General features: G+C 40.8%; 1 protein-coding gene across 5 annotated transcripts in view; it reads left to right on the forward strand.

The window, feature by feature from the left end:
* Positions 1-13686, forward strand: part of NME7 (NME/NM23 family member 7) — a 310951-nt gene that overhangs the window by 16028 nt on the left and 281237 nt on the right. For 2 of the 5 annotated variants that reach the window (XM_029577812.1, XM_029577811.1), the window contains one exon: positions 11299-11396. The exons of the other annotated variants lie outside the window; for them this stretch is intronic. In XM_029577812.1, the coding sequence (XP_029433672.1) occupies positions 11394-11396 (3 nt within the window). In that variant the 5' untranslated portion in view covers positions 11299-11393. The remainder of the gene's footprint in view (positions 1-11298; positions 11397-13686) is intronic. 5 annotated transcript variants of the gene reach the window in all.

Consider the following 13686-nt stretch of genomic DNA (forward strand, 5'->3'; position numbering starts at 1 on the left):
AAAATAAATAAAAAATCTTAAAAATTCCTTGGCTCCTATCTGTTTGTGGTTGGTGTTTGAATATTCTAAATATTTTTCCATCCCTGGCTCCAAATTGGATGACCTCATTAGACAGAACATCTGACCAGGAAAGATGCATCCTGCACTTCATATCTGATTTTACTGTGCCATGATTATGGAGAATCTCGACATGTTTAGTAAAGTGATTCACAATACAGTATTAGTGAATTATTTAAAAGAAGCAACCCAGTTTTAAAGGGGAAGAATGCCAAGTCTGGGTATGCAATAAGATAATTTTAAGTCCTCAACTTGGTGCACTGTTTGAAAACGCTTTGTAATTTTATTTGGAAATGACAATAAATCAGAACCAACTTAGGGGGTCATTTATCAAAATGCGCTAAGGCGTTTCACATGCGTTAAGGGCTTATCGCATGTGAAAAGCCCTGTTAACTCATGCGATAGCACCATATCGTATGGTGCGATGCAAATCCAAAAAAGAGGAGGAGTTAGGGGCAGGAGTGGGCTGGGTTTGCCAGTCTGCGAAGTGCTATCACACAGACTTAATGTTGATTTCCTAGCGTGTAGCAGATGGACTCAGGACCAATGGGTATAGTGTACTCCTGATAGCAGTTGGAGACGGATCAGATTTCAATCTGACGTCAGCCCCCTAGTACATATACCCCTGCAAGAAGTGCAGCTCTTCAGTATTTTCTGTCTCCATAGCAGTTAGGGACTATCTGCACGCTCTCACAGCGTAAGTACAAAATTCAATGGAGAAAACCCAAATTCAGAAGAAAACTTCTCTGAAGACGAGTCCCGCTCTCCTGCGGTGATACCCTCCCCCAGTTGAGAATTCCTGAGGTGAATTCCTTGGTCCCTCTGAGGTGAGCCTTGGTCTGGCGGCCGAATCGGGGCGAGGACCTAGCCCCCGACCTCTGGCGCGGCTGAGAGGCAGCGGGTGCACCCTCGAGAGCGGCGGTGAAGGTATTTGTCCTCTCCCCCCGCAGCCGGAAACCGCCCGGGACGAAACCGGGAAGCACAGAAGACAATGTAAGGTAGAAATCTTCAGCATAGACTCCGGTCTCCAAGGTTCGGGAGTCGCACAGGTCGCCAGCTGGGACCTGTGCCGCCGGGTTGATCCGCCCTAGCAGGGCCAGGCCCCGGTTAGTTTCAAGGGTCCTCCCATGTGGAGACCCTCCGAGATGGTCGCCATATTGCCCACGTGGTCACCGTGCCATATTGGCCCTATTCGCCGCTCTTTCCGCAGTCTTGATCCGGGCGCACAAATTACATATGCGCATGAAGTTACACGCACAAGGTACATGTGTGCATAAAGTACACGCACAAGGGCCGCGCACATAAGTTATACGCGCCTCGCGCGCCTATCGAGCTGAGCGCATATTTGCGACTTAGTCGCACATCTACGCGCACAACCCGCACGCACATCTTAGATGCGCCGGAACGCATAAAAAGAAGGGTTCACGCGTCTATAGCCATGGCACCACTGGGAACGGAGCTCAAGGCCTCTGCCCAGCATGACATCTCAGAGCCGCACAAAGCAAAGAGGCCAACGCCCTGTGCCGCCCAGTGCAGGAGGTCCTGGGAGATCCAGACCAGGGCCAGTCCCACCCAGGACAGAGTACTAGCTCCTCAGTGAGTGCCCTGGACCTAGCAAATTCCAGTGGGACACTCCCTCAGACGGGGACCTCTAGGGACTCAACGCCCCTTAGTTTGGACCCAGCGTCTATCTCATGGGTGGAATTCTTTAAAGGGCTACACACCTTCGTCCACATGCAGAAGGAGCCTCCGGCTAAACAGCCACAGTCTCCACCAGAAGATCTTTATCTCTCAGGCCACGATAGGCATAGACAAATGTTTCCACCGCCTAGAAGCCCCACCTATGGGGACACGGACAACTCTGAAGAGGAAGCAGAGCCCCTAGAAGAAGGGGAACTCCCCCGCCGCCCCCCCTCCCCCCGGGGGACAGAGCCTCACCGAACCATGAAACGCTTCTTCACCAAGGACGAGCTCCCATACCTGATCACCCACAGCCTGAAGGAACTCGTTATCCCGAGCGCAAGTGCTTCAGGGGAGCCTAAGACGAATCCCCTACTAGAGGGACTCTGCCAGACCTCTCGCCATTTCCCTCTCTCACAAGCCGTCCAGCAGCTAATTGATCTGGAGTGGAGTGCTCCAGAGTCCACATTCAAAGGGGGACGAGCTATGGCAGCCATGTACCCCCTGGCCCCGGCGGCCAAAGACCTTCTGACATGCCCAAAAGTGGATGCCATGGTCTACGCAGTCTCGAAGCGCACTACTATCCCAGTGGAGAGAGGAGCAGCGCTCAAAGATGCTCAGTACCGACGTCTGGAATCCATCTTTAAATAGTCCTTTGACGTTGCCGCTATAGGAGGGCTGGCTTGTGCTAGGACAGTTGTGCACAATGTCGCGTTTTTTGGAGGTGTGATGATGAGCAGCTCGGTTTTGTTGGTGTTAATAGCCAAGTAGTTGTCTGTAAGTAGTTTTTTAATTTCTGTAAGGGCTGTGTTCCATGTGTTCAGGACATTTGAGAGAGAACTGGTAATAGGTATGAGGATCTGTACATCATCTGCGTAAATGAAGTGTTGAAGACCCAGTTTTGAAAGTAGCCGGCAGAGTGGTGTGAGATAAATATTAAACAGAGTTGAGGAAAGTGAGGATCCTTGGGGGACTCCTTGTGCGAGACTTCTTGGCTTGGATTCGCATCGTCCACTTTTAACACTGTAGGTCCTGTTGCTCAGGTATGATTGGAACCAGAGTAGCGCCGTGCCAGTAATTCCTATTTCAGTGAGGCGGGAGATGAGGGTGTTGTGATTTACAGTGTCAAATGTGGCTGATACATCTAGGAGGGCGAGGATGTGTGAGTGGCCGGAGTCTAGGGCCTTTAGGAGCGACTCTGATAGTGATGATAGAAGCGTTTCCATGCTGTGGAACTTTCTGAATCCATATTGGGACGGGAAAAGTAATTGATGTTCGTCTAGGTAATCGGTGAGTTGTTTTATTCTTTCCATTATTTTGGATAGGAAGGGGAGGTTCGAAACTGGATGATAGTTCGCTGGGTCAGATGTATCCAGGTTTGATTTTTTTAAGGGTAGGTGTTATGATTGCATGTTTGAGCTGAGAAGGGACTATGCCAGATGCAATAGATCTGTTGAGTATCTTTGCGATGGGTTTTGCTATTATAGTACGTATTGAGAGTAGAATTTTAGTAGGCATTATGTCTGCGGGGTGCAGAGCTGGTTTAATTTTCTTTAGTATTGTTTCTACTTCTATATAAGTAGTATTCTTGAGATTTGTAAGCTTTGTTTCGACGTTTTTTTGAGTAGCTGGTGCTGATTGGTTGGTGTATGTAGATGGGGCTGTGAGATGTGGAATGTTATTGTGGGTGGGTGTTGCTGAGATTTAAAGTAATTAGCGCAAATTGCGATAAACTGTCTATTAGCATAAACCACGCCCTTTTTGCTATCACATGTGATACTTGTCGCATTTTGATAAATCCAGGCCTTAATTTGTTTTCACGTCACATTCAGATACCTGGTTAATTTCATTTGTTGGTGGTTCTAACTGACCACAAGAGGGAGGTAGGGAATAACATTTTCTGCTTAAAATTTGTTTTATTTGATCTTGTATGAAAACAGCTATGTTTTGTAAGTTCATACAAATGCTACAGTAATGTCTGCACAGAGACCTTGTTTAGAAATGTAAATGTATTTTTTGTCAAAAGAACATGGTGCAACACAATGTCATGTATTGCTACCTAGCACATTTTCTTAAACTATATTTTCACTTGTCATTTATTATGTTAACCTGCATAGTATGGAATAGTTCCTTTTTTTTTTTTTTTTTTTCACTCCAGTGAATGATCGTATTCACACTACTTGCTTAATTAAATTATCTGATGTTTATCATCAATAAAGTGATCATTATGGTATATTTATTTATAACCCGCCTATGCAGATGACTTAGGTAGCTATATGTCTTCTTGAATATATTGGAGGGTTATCCGTTCATATCTCTGTTTGAATGAATCTAGATAACACTTCCCATTTGGCTGTTAGCATAAGGAGAATTGTAATAGTAGAAGTATCCAGTTGAACTGCAGCTGGAAGTGCTGGATGGCTCGTGGTATTTGGTTACAGAGCCTTTTATGTCACTGGTTCAAATGTGGCTCCGGTTGATAGTGACTGATAGTTATTATCATCTGAAAGCTGTGTGGTGGCCTGTGTGAAAGCTGGCAGTGGTAGTCTTGGGCCAGTATCCAGAGGATAAGTGCTTACATCACAGATTGGCACTAAATGGCTTCCTGGCTGCTGTTGCTTCTTAGCTATGCCAAAGCTTGCCCAGGCCTGGAGAGTGTATTATCCTCTCACTATTAAAGTTGGTCCTTCTGCATTAACATTGAGGCACGTTAGCAAAGCAGCGTGTAAATGAAGCTTGCAATTACTGTTTGATTGTGCTGTACTTGTTCTGTGGTGGGGTATGTGTGAGGGAAGCTTGCTCTACTGCTGCCTGTGCTGTATCTGTTCGGTGGTGGAGTAGAGAGAGAGAGAGCATGTGTGGAAAGGAAACTGACACTGCTGATGTTCATGCTGCACCTGTTCTGTGGGTTAAATGGATGATGTAGGTTTTCAGTACTGTCAGTTCGGTACCCACAGCTGGTGAAAGCAGTAGGAGGGTACCTTGGGTGGTGTGGCAGGACCACAGCGATTACTCATCATTGTTCTTCCCACCAGGAAGAATATAGGCCTGTGTGGGCCAGGAGAAGAAGATGCGATTGCCGAAGGAGGAAGCTGCTGTAGCTTGTTCTTTCTGGACGGGAGAACAAGTGAGTGAGCATATGTCTGAGAGCGAGAGATTGTGTATACATGTATGTGAACAAAAGAGTGTGTGTGTGTGTGTGTGTGTGCGCGTGCGTGCGTGCCCTTGCTGCCTCCCTGCTCCCCGCCCCAATCTCAGGGTGATTGAACAACAGAACAAACAATCAAAATAATAATCATTATACAACAAGCTATTAATGTTACTTCATTTGAACTCTTATTTTGATTTTTCTTGACTATCTCTTGTTTTTTAAAATTTAAGCATAGGAGACATATACCAGCTCTACAGTCTGACTTAGAATCCTCATATCACTTATGTAAATAATCAAACGCTATTCTTGCTCACATCTTATCATGAGGTTTGGACTCTGCCTCCATCCCATACTCCATTGTATATAGTAATTTATTGTATTTAATAATTTATCTTTCGTTCTCCCCCTCTTTTTCCTTCTCCCAGTTAAGGCAACCTTGTTATAATGTAACTTTTATGCTCCTTCTAAATGTCTCTTGTTGAATTGTTGGTTATAGTTCTGCTTAGTTCGATGTAAACCGAGTTGATTTGATCTGTATCAAGAAAGTCGGTATATAAAAGCCTTAAATAAATAAATAAATATACGGTGACGTATGAGAATAGGGATTAAATCATGCATTGTATTTTTCTCTAACTGCTACTGTTTGTTTATTTTTATTTTTTACCTTTATTGTTTTTTAAAATATAGTTTTAGTAATTTAATATACTTTATAATTATTTGATGTTTTTGTGAACCGTTTTGGTCAATATCCATTGTGAAAGATAGTATAAAAATGTTTTTAAATAAATTTAAATAAATAAATCAAAAGTTACCAGGAATGGAGAACTGGGGATTTTTTTTTATCCTTATTAGTTTTAATTATTGAATGTAGTTTGATGTAAATCTTTTTGTAATATTTAATTGGTATTTAGAAATCTTTAAAAAAAAAAAAAAAAAAAAAAATACCCATTTGAGTTTTTAATGATTGGATGGTCCTATTTGTCATCTGTTTTTTAAATTCTTTTTATAAGTATGGTCTTACTATTATGATTGATGTTTTATATTTCTTGATTTTATAGTTTGTTTTATGAGCCATGGTGATGTTTCTGTTTTACTATTGTTGTATTGCATACAAGGTCTTACTTATTGTGGTTTCCAGTTAATTTCTATTTATTCTTTATGCTCATTTTGTTTTCTGTATTTTGTGAGGGTCTGTGTTCTGCTAGCATATAGCTTCTTTACAGGAATCTATATCAGCCTTTCTTGTGATATTTTTCTGATAGTAGGTATATTAGTATTTTAGCGCCCATTGTAATATTTGCAATGTTGCCTTTCATAGGTGGTGGTCATTGCAGTTTGAGTATGGAAGGTTTATTATAATGCATTTATAATTCCATTTACTCATGGCTTTCTGAGAGCCAAGCTCACCCGATGCGTAAATCAATAGGCCTAATACCATATGGTTCCATGTCTTTTTATTTATTTATTTAGAACTTTTTTTATACTGACATTCATAGACATATCACACCAGTTTACAGATCAATGGGGATAAACCAAAAGATGAGAAATTGATTTATAAAGTTACAATTAACAAGGGGTCAGACGAACAAGTAGAGAATATTAGAGGGTCGAGCGGACCTAGATAATGAGCGTAGCAGGTAGTATAACCAATAAATAGATGTAGATCATTTAACATAACTAGATAGTTTTAGCCAGAACTAGATAGTTTAACCAATAAATAGAAGTGGGCTTGAAGAGGGTAGGGGAGAGGTAGCACTTGAAGGAATGAGCCACAGTGAGGGGGGGAGGGATGTTTTGACAGAGGGATGGAGGTTGACGTTAGTTATAGGCCCGTTTAAACAGCCAAGTTTTTAGGTTTGTTTTTTTTGGGTTTTTTTTTAACGTTTTGATGCATTGTTCTTGGCGAAGATCAGGCGGCATTGAATTCCAAATCTTTGGGCCTGCTATGGAGAGAGCCCGATTTTTGGTGGAGATAAGCTGAGTCAGTTTATGCGAGGGAATAGACAAGGAGCCTTTGTAGGCGGATCTAGTCGGTCTATTGGAGGAATGATATTGTAAGGAGTCATTAAGCCAGTGAGAGTTTTTATTGTGAAGGGATTTGTGGATAATTGTGAGGGCTTTGTGGAGTATTCTAGCAGGGATGGGGAGCCAATGTAGGTCTCTAAGGATTGGAGTGATGTGGTCTATTCTGCGAGAATTGGTGAGGATTCTAGCTGCTGCGTTTTGCAGCATTTGGAGCAGTTTGGAAACAGCAGGGAGGCCTAGGAGGAGAGTATTGCAGTAGTCAATCTTCGAAAATAGAATTGCTTGAGGACAGTCCTGAAATCATTGTAGTGGAGGAGTGGTCTTAGTTTCTTAAGGATGTGCAGTTTGTAGAAGCAGTCTTTTAGGAGTCTCGCTTGACAGCTCAGATGGCTGTCAAGCGAGACTCCTAAATCTCTTACTTGTTGTGAGAAGGACACAGTCTGAAGGGAGGGGGGAGGGTTGTGGTTACCTGGGGAGATGAGTAGGAGCTCTGTTTTAGTAGAGTTTAAGGCGAGGTTTAGTTAGAAGGCAGTTAATAGAAGAGAGGCAGTTTTCTCAGGTCTTTAGGGCTTTGGGTATGGACTCTGTGATGGGGATGAGAATTTGTACATCATCCGAGTAGATATAATGGGTGAGACCCAAGTCAGCTAGGAGTTGGCATAGTGGCAGGAGAGAGTCAGGGATAGGGAGGAGCCTTGGGGAACTCCGTGGGTAAGGTTGATAGGGTTGGATGTGCATGTAAATACATATTGTGGTATTTTTATCTGAGAAGACTATGCTTTGAATGTCCTTTTTTCATTTCAGATGCATGGGTTTACACTACATACTAGCAGACAGACTGAGTACACACCTTTTCCTTTGACATCATCATGCCAACTTAACTAAAGAAAAACCTCCATGTATACTCTTAATTTTAAACAACTCTCAATTTATAATTATCAAAATTGGGGCAATTTGTTGAGTGTAGTAGATTCTCTTTGTTAATATGATTTCCTGACCCTACAATAGCCTATACCTTTTACAGGCCTGTCTTTTACTTTTCTGCAAGATCTCGCCAGTCTACCACACTCATGCCTCCAAAGATCATTGGAGAAGCAGGGAGGGCAATTTTGTCATTAGAGGCCAACAAATCAATCAGGCCACTTACCACCTTATTCCAGCAATGATTCTGAATCCAGCCCTAATGCAAAATTGGCTAAAAATGGTTTAGTAGATCACATCTGTCATGTAACAGGATCTATTTTACATTTAATGCCTTGGTGGTTGAACTCAACATTAAAATGATCACTCCAGTAATTCAGGATAATCAACAAATTGGCTAATCTATTTTATTTATTTGGACATTTTATATACTGTTGTTCCATGTAAAGATCGCAACAGTTTACAAAAGTAACATTCATAGCTATGTATCAACAAATAAAGATGGGTTACAAAGGTAGTATTCATCAACAGGCATCAAACGAAATGTTCCATTACATATTAACTAAAGGTCTAGGACATAAGGCGAGAGGTACAGAACATATAATACAACAGATTTCATAAATTAGTCAGTATATTGTGTTGAGTTTTACATTCACTTGTTAAATTTATTCCTCATGCTTCAATTGATTTCTCTTCTCTTTCTTATTGTAGTTCTCTGCATTCTGATGATTTTAAATTAGGTTATATGCATTTTTGAATAGCCATGTTTTTAGCTCACATTTAAATTTTTCTATCTGGTAATCTATTAGCGCTTGGTAGATTTAAAGAAAAAAAAATTAGATTTATTTATAAGTATTTGTTACCCACCCCTCCTAATAGTTTTGAGATGAGGAACAATAAAACATACATAATTATTAAAACAAAATAACATAAAAAGACATACAATCTGTCTATATGAGATGCTATATAATATAGATGTGCATTTTAGTGACACATTTGGGTTATAGGAACAGTTGGATTATAAATGTAAGTGCACACATAGGTCTGGCGATCTGGAATATGACCTTGTTCATATTCTTAGAAATTTTACATAGAATTAATCACTAATCGGGGGAAATCTAATATAGACATATAGGGCCTCATTTTCCACGCCGCTCGCACGCGATAAGTCCCTTATCGCGTGCGATACCAGGATGGGGGCGGAGTCGGCCCCGGAAGAGGAGGAGTTGGGGCGTCACCGGGGCTGACTCTGCGCAGGCCCGGCCCCCCCCACCCCTCATCTTCTAAAGTATCGCAGGCCTGCGATACTTTAGAAAATGAGGCCCATAGTCAATAAAATGATGGGCGTTGGTGGTTAATTCATTTTTACAATAAGTGGAGAATGCCTTATGTCAATACCAGTTTCCATCTGCATCCTTTTTTCATTTACATATGTAATTTTTCCTTTGCCAAGAAAAACTGGCTTGTAAGTTGAAAACACAGACAGAAACTAGTGCAATCTATTTGCATTTTGCAGCAAGAGAGGCAGATGGGCCGTCGCTCTAGTGAAGCGGCCAGAGTACTCCAAGGTGCTGCCCTTACCTCCCTGCTGCCCCCAACCAAGGCAGAGGTTTTTGGAGTGGGGGAGAGTGAATGGGAAAAATTGGTTTTAAAGTTTGCAGGCAATGGGCAAGCTGATGGGAGGACGAAGAAGGAAGGCAGCTGCCTGAATGTCACCCACTTGCACTGACACACACACACACACACACACACCTAACACAGTGTACAGAAGGACTTTGGAAATGTTATGTATTCCAAGGAATGCATCTTTCTAGTCTTGTCTGTCTAGATCAGAACTGCTTTATCAAAATATGGTGCTGGCAGCTTAGCTTCTGTACCATACTGTAGTAAGATCTGTCTGTCTTACATGCAATACATGTTTGGTTTTCCTGTAAGCAACTGTCGTCACTGCTTTTTAATAGCGTTTTTATTGAATAAGAATATCCTTTTTTTTTTTTTTTTGTGCAGTTTGGGCATTCAAAGATTTTTGGAGTTACCTTACCTACCCAGGAGGAGTTTCTTAGATAATGAGTCATTACACACTGCCCCTGTTAGCTTAGGAAACAAGGGCTTTATCAGAGTTTTGTGCCTATAAGTGGGGAACTAAATAAATTAAAAAAACAAAAACAAATCATTCAAATCTTTCATCCTGAAACAAAAATTATATGTGAATGTGCCTGCATCATAAGTGGTTTTGAGCACCAAATACAACAATAATCTTACCACTAATTTTAATCAGCTGCCAGATAACATGGGAACATTTTTTTAAAGTTATTTCTCGGTTTGAAACTTGTATCCATATCTATCTATCTACCTACATATAAAAGGCTTGTGTTGGTCACAATCTTATGTCTGTCTGTGGGCACCAAGTGGCACCCGGATCAGCAGAAGGTGCAGGGTGCAGAGACGATATGTTCTGTCTGCACAGCATTGTCACAAACGCACACACGCATACACACCCCCACACGTGTACACTCAAGTTATTGATCAGACAACCCAAGCAACACCAGGTAATATTCACTAATGTGTTCTGTCTGTGAAGCCCTGTCTCTCTTACTCACACACACAGGGACAGGCAGTCGCGCGCACACACAAGCATGTACACAGGCTTGTTCTAGCGTACAGAAGTACGCCCAAGCTGACAAAAGCACACAGAAGCAAGCACAGGCAAATACACACAGGCATAGCCATACACATAGAGCCATGGCTTCCCCAAACACACAGGCAGGCAGAGGTATATACACACCTAGACCAGACTACCTAAGCAATCCAGGCACTTTTGGCCTCATTAATATTGCCTATAGCTGGAAAACCTAGAGATTAGTACTCCCAGAAACTGTACAGTGCTCTGTGTTGGAGCTAGGCAGAGAAGAAAGAAGGCAGCCTGATAAAGTGCATGGCTTCAATCTTACTATTTTTCTGCCTTTATTCTTAGCTCTACAATTTCAAACTAAAAAAGGGGCTTTATATGCTAAGCCAGTGTGACTGTCAGATTTTGGTTTGCCCAGTATAAAAAGCCTTTTTCTGCACAATCTGGAAAAAGCTTGGAAATGGGTCCTGAATAAAGCTCTTATTGTTTTGTGATTTTCTTTAGCAGGTTTACTTTTACACTGTATTTGTTCAGGTAGGCCCAAACCTGCTAAAGGTTTTAGCCCATTTTTATCTCAATGGGAAAAATGCTTAGTACACGCAGCCCTAATTCGTTTGGTAAGTTAAAGCTTCCGTCTTCTAGACTCTCCCCCTTGTTTCTGTATTGAGAAGGCAGAAATAGGTCTAAGGATGTGACCAAGCTTTCTATTTTTAACTTATGTCTGTGCTAGCTGGCAATTTCTTTACTAGGCTATTAGTTAGGAAGACTCTGATATGCATAGTAGATTGTCCAGAGCATTCTAGAGTTGACTTTTTTTTTTTTTTTTTTAACCTAGGATGCCCAAGAGGAAAATTGTCCTGGAATACTGCAGGGCAGATTGGTGGTTTCCGGGAACAGACATAACAAGAATTTTAATTCGTATGATCCAAGATGGTAATAGTACAGAATTGCTCTGCGTAAACATAGATTTGTAATTTATCTGGTAGGATAAAATATTAAATGACTGTGTAGATGGGTTGTCCTATCATAGGGTTATTCTAAATATTTGTTTTGCCTATAACGTTTTTGTGTTTGATTCTAATTAAGGAAACTGGTTAAATGGAAGGTGCAGTTAAACTTGCCCCTATTTTACCTGCCTGCCTCTTACGGATGAGGCTTTATGACAGACCAATAGTTCATAGAGTGCACTCGGAGTACTGGCAAATCCTGCATTTCTCTGAGTTACACTGAAATGGAAGTTAATATTTGACGTGACTCGAGACAGTTTTATTTAAAGACATTGGTGGCGTACCTTTTTGAGAAGGTATTCAATCATTGGTCAGCTTATCTGCAACGAGAAATATAATTTTCATTTTCTTTAAGATTCACCAGTTAACCATTAAGCTTTTTCTGACCTCGTGAAATCGTGACTGTTAGCTTCTTGTAGTTATTTTGCATGCATTTTAGATGTTCTAAAACCAGAGGGTAATAAATTAAGTCCATTGTGTTCTTGGAATGTTCAAGGTAAATGGGAATGCACTTTGGAACCTTTATGCAAATTCCTCCCTACCGACAATTCCTGGTATCAGCCAGTTTCCTTTTTTATAGTTTTAAAGACCTTGCAGATTTTTTAAGGTTATTGTGAAGATGGAGAAATTCTAAGCATTTCTTCTGTTTGAGAGGGACATCTGTTTATATCTACAGGGCATCCTTTACAAAAATGTTACTTTGATTTTTTTGTGAAATAATTCAAGTAGCTGAATAGCCTTGAAATGTGCTTATGTTATTGATGGTCAGTTTTATTTTATTTTTTTCTGGGGCGGGGACTCAGTAGTTTCCTCTTGCTCCTTTTGAGCTTCCAGCTGAGTTGGAACTAGGATGGGATCTAGCACCATGATATATAGCCCTGTTTTCTATCTCCTCCCAACTTACTTTAGTCAAATTATTCCATCGGCAGTCCTTAGCTGGGGGCCATGCTCAGGGCTCCTACCAGATCCTTGCAATCATGGGCATTTGTAAAAGCACTTTTGGGATATGAAATCAGAATGTGCTGCTGCTTTAAGAGTTCCTAACCCCAAAACTTGTTAAACGCCTAGGTGACATAAGGACTTAATAAATTGGAATGTTAGCTCAGCCTGTATGAGAGATTTGTGTCCAGTGTTTCAATCGCTGATTGACTGATTTGTCTTTAATACAATATAATGTATTAAAGGATAACTTTTTATGACTTTTTGCATCCATTAAAATACTCTAAGCAGAAATCCTTCTGTTCTCACTTAAGAATTCATGATGTATATTGACTTGCTCTACAAATGGCTATCGTACATTTGAAAAGCAATTGCCATTTCTTCCTAATCAATCAGCTTTTTTTTTTTTTTTACTGCATGAAGCGCAACATCTCTGCTACTCTTGCTTTTAAGCGGTTATTACTGGGAGTATATCATTTAAATATTCATCAAATTGCAATACAAAAGAAGCCCAGTGTGAGTCACTTCCCAGTGTTGTATTAATAGAACAGGAAGGCTGCCCTGTGATGCCATTGTGTCTGGGAGAACAGGAGCTGACAGTGATGATTTTCCATTCTGCTGATCCCAGAATAATACTGTGATTTTTCTTTGCTCCTCCAAAATCTGGATGTGTGGCACATTTCTCTGTGTGAGCTAAGATTTGGCCCTCTAATATGCTTGGATATTTGTTTTATCCAGACCTTTTCTGACCACAGTCTCTGGCGTCTTGAAAAATACAAGCAGGGAAAGCATTAAATGCAGGGGGTCTGTTTACCTAATCAGGTACTCCTGTGAAATTTTTGTTAACTTTGTAAATCCTGATTAAAAGTGGAACATAAGAGTCCAAATAGATCCAGACATTGATCTCAAGTTTTAGTGATAGCCCCTCGATTATCTTTAACTGGAAAATGTAGTAATCACTCTTCTAATCAAATGTTATTTTTGACATATATTATTTGTTCTGTAAAGATGTTGATGTTATTACTGGTATATTAATAGATGGGAATTTAGATATGCTGTTTCTGTCTGAAACATGGTGTAATGATAGACCATTTGGTCCTTATCTGCCATCATTATTTATGTGGAAATTTCTTTTTTGCATCTACTTAGTCCAGAAGGATGCACTTTTTTTTACATAAAGCTAGTCAGAAGAATTGCATTCCTACCTTTTTTGGTTACTACTGTCCAGGTTTAGATGGTGTTGGTAGCTTTTTTAAATTTATTTTTATTTAGTTTTA

The sequence above is a fragment of the Rhinatrema bivittatum genome, chromosome 15 (genome assembly GCF_901001135.1).
Source record: "Rhinatrema bivittatum chromosome 15, aRhiBiv1.1, whole genome shotgun sequence".
Lineage (NCBI taxonomy): Eukaryota > Metazoa > Chordata > Amphibia > Gymnophiona > Rhinatrematidae > Rhinatrema > Rhinatrema bivittatum.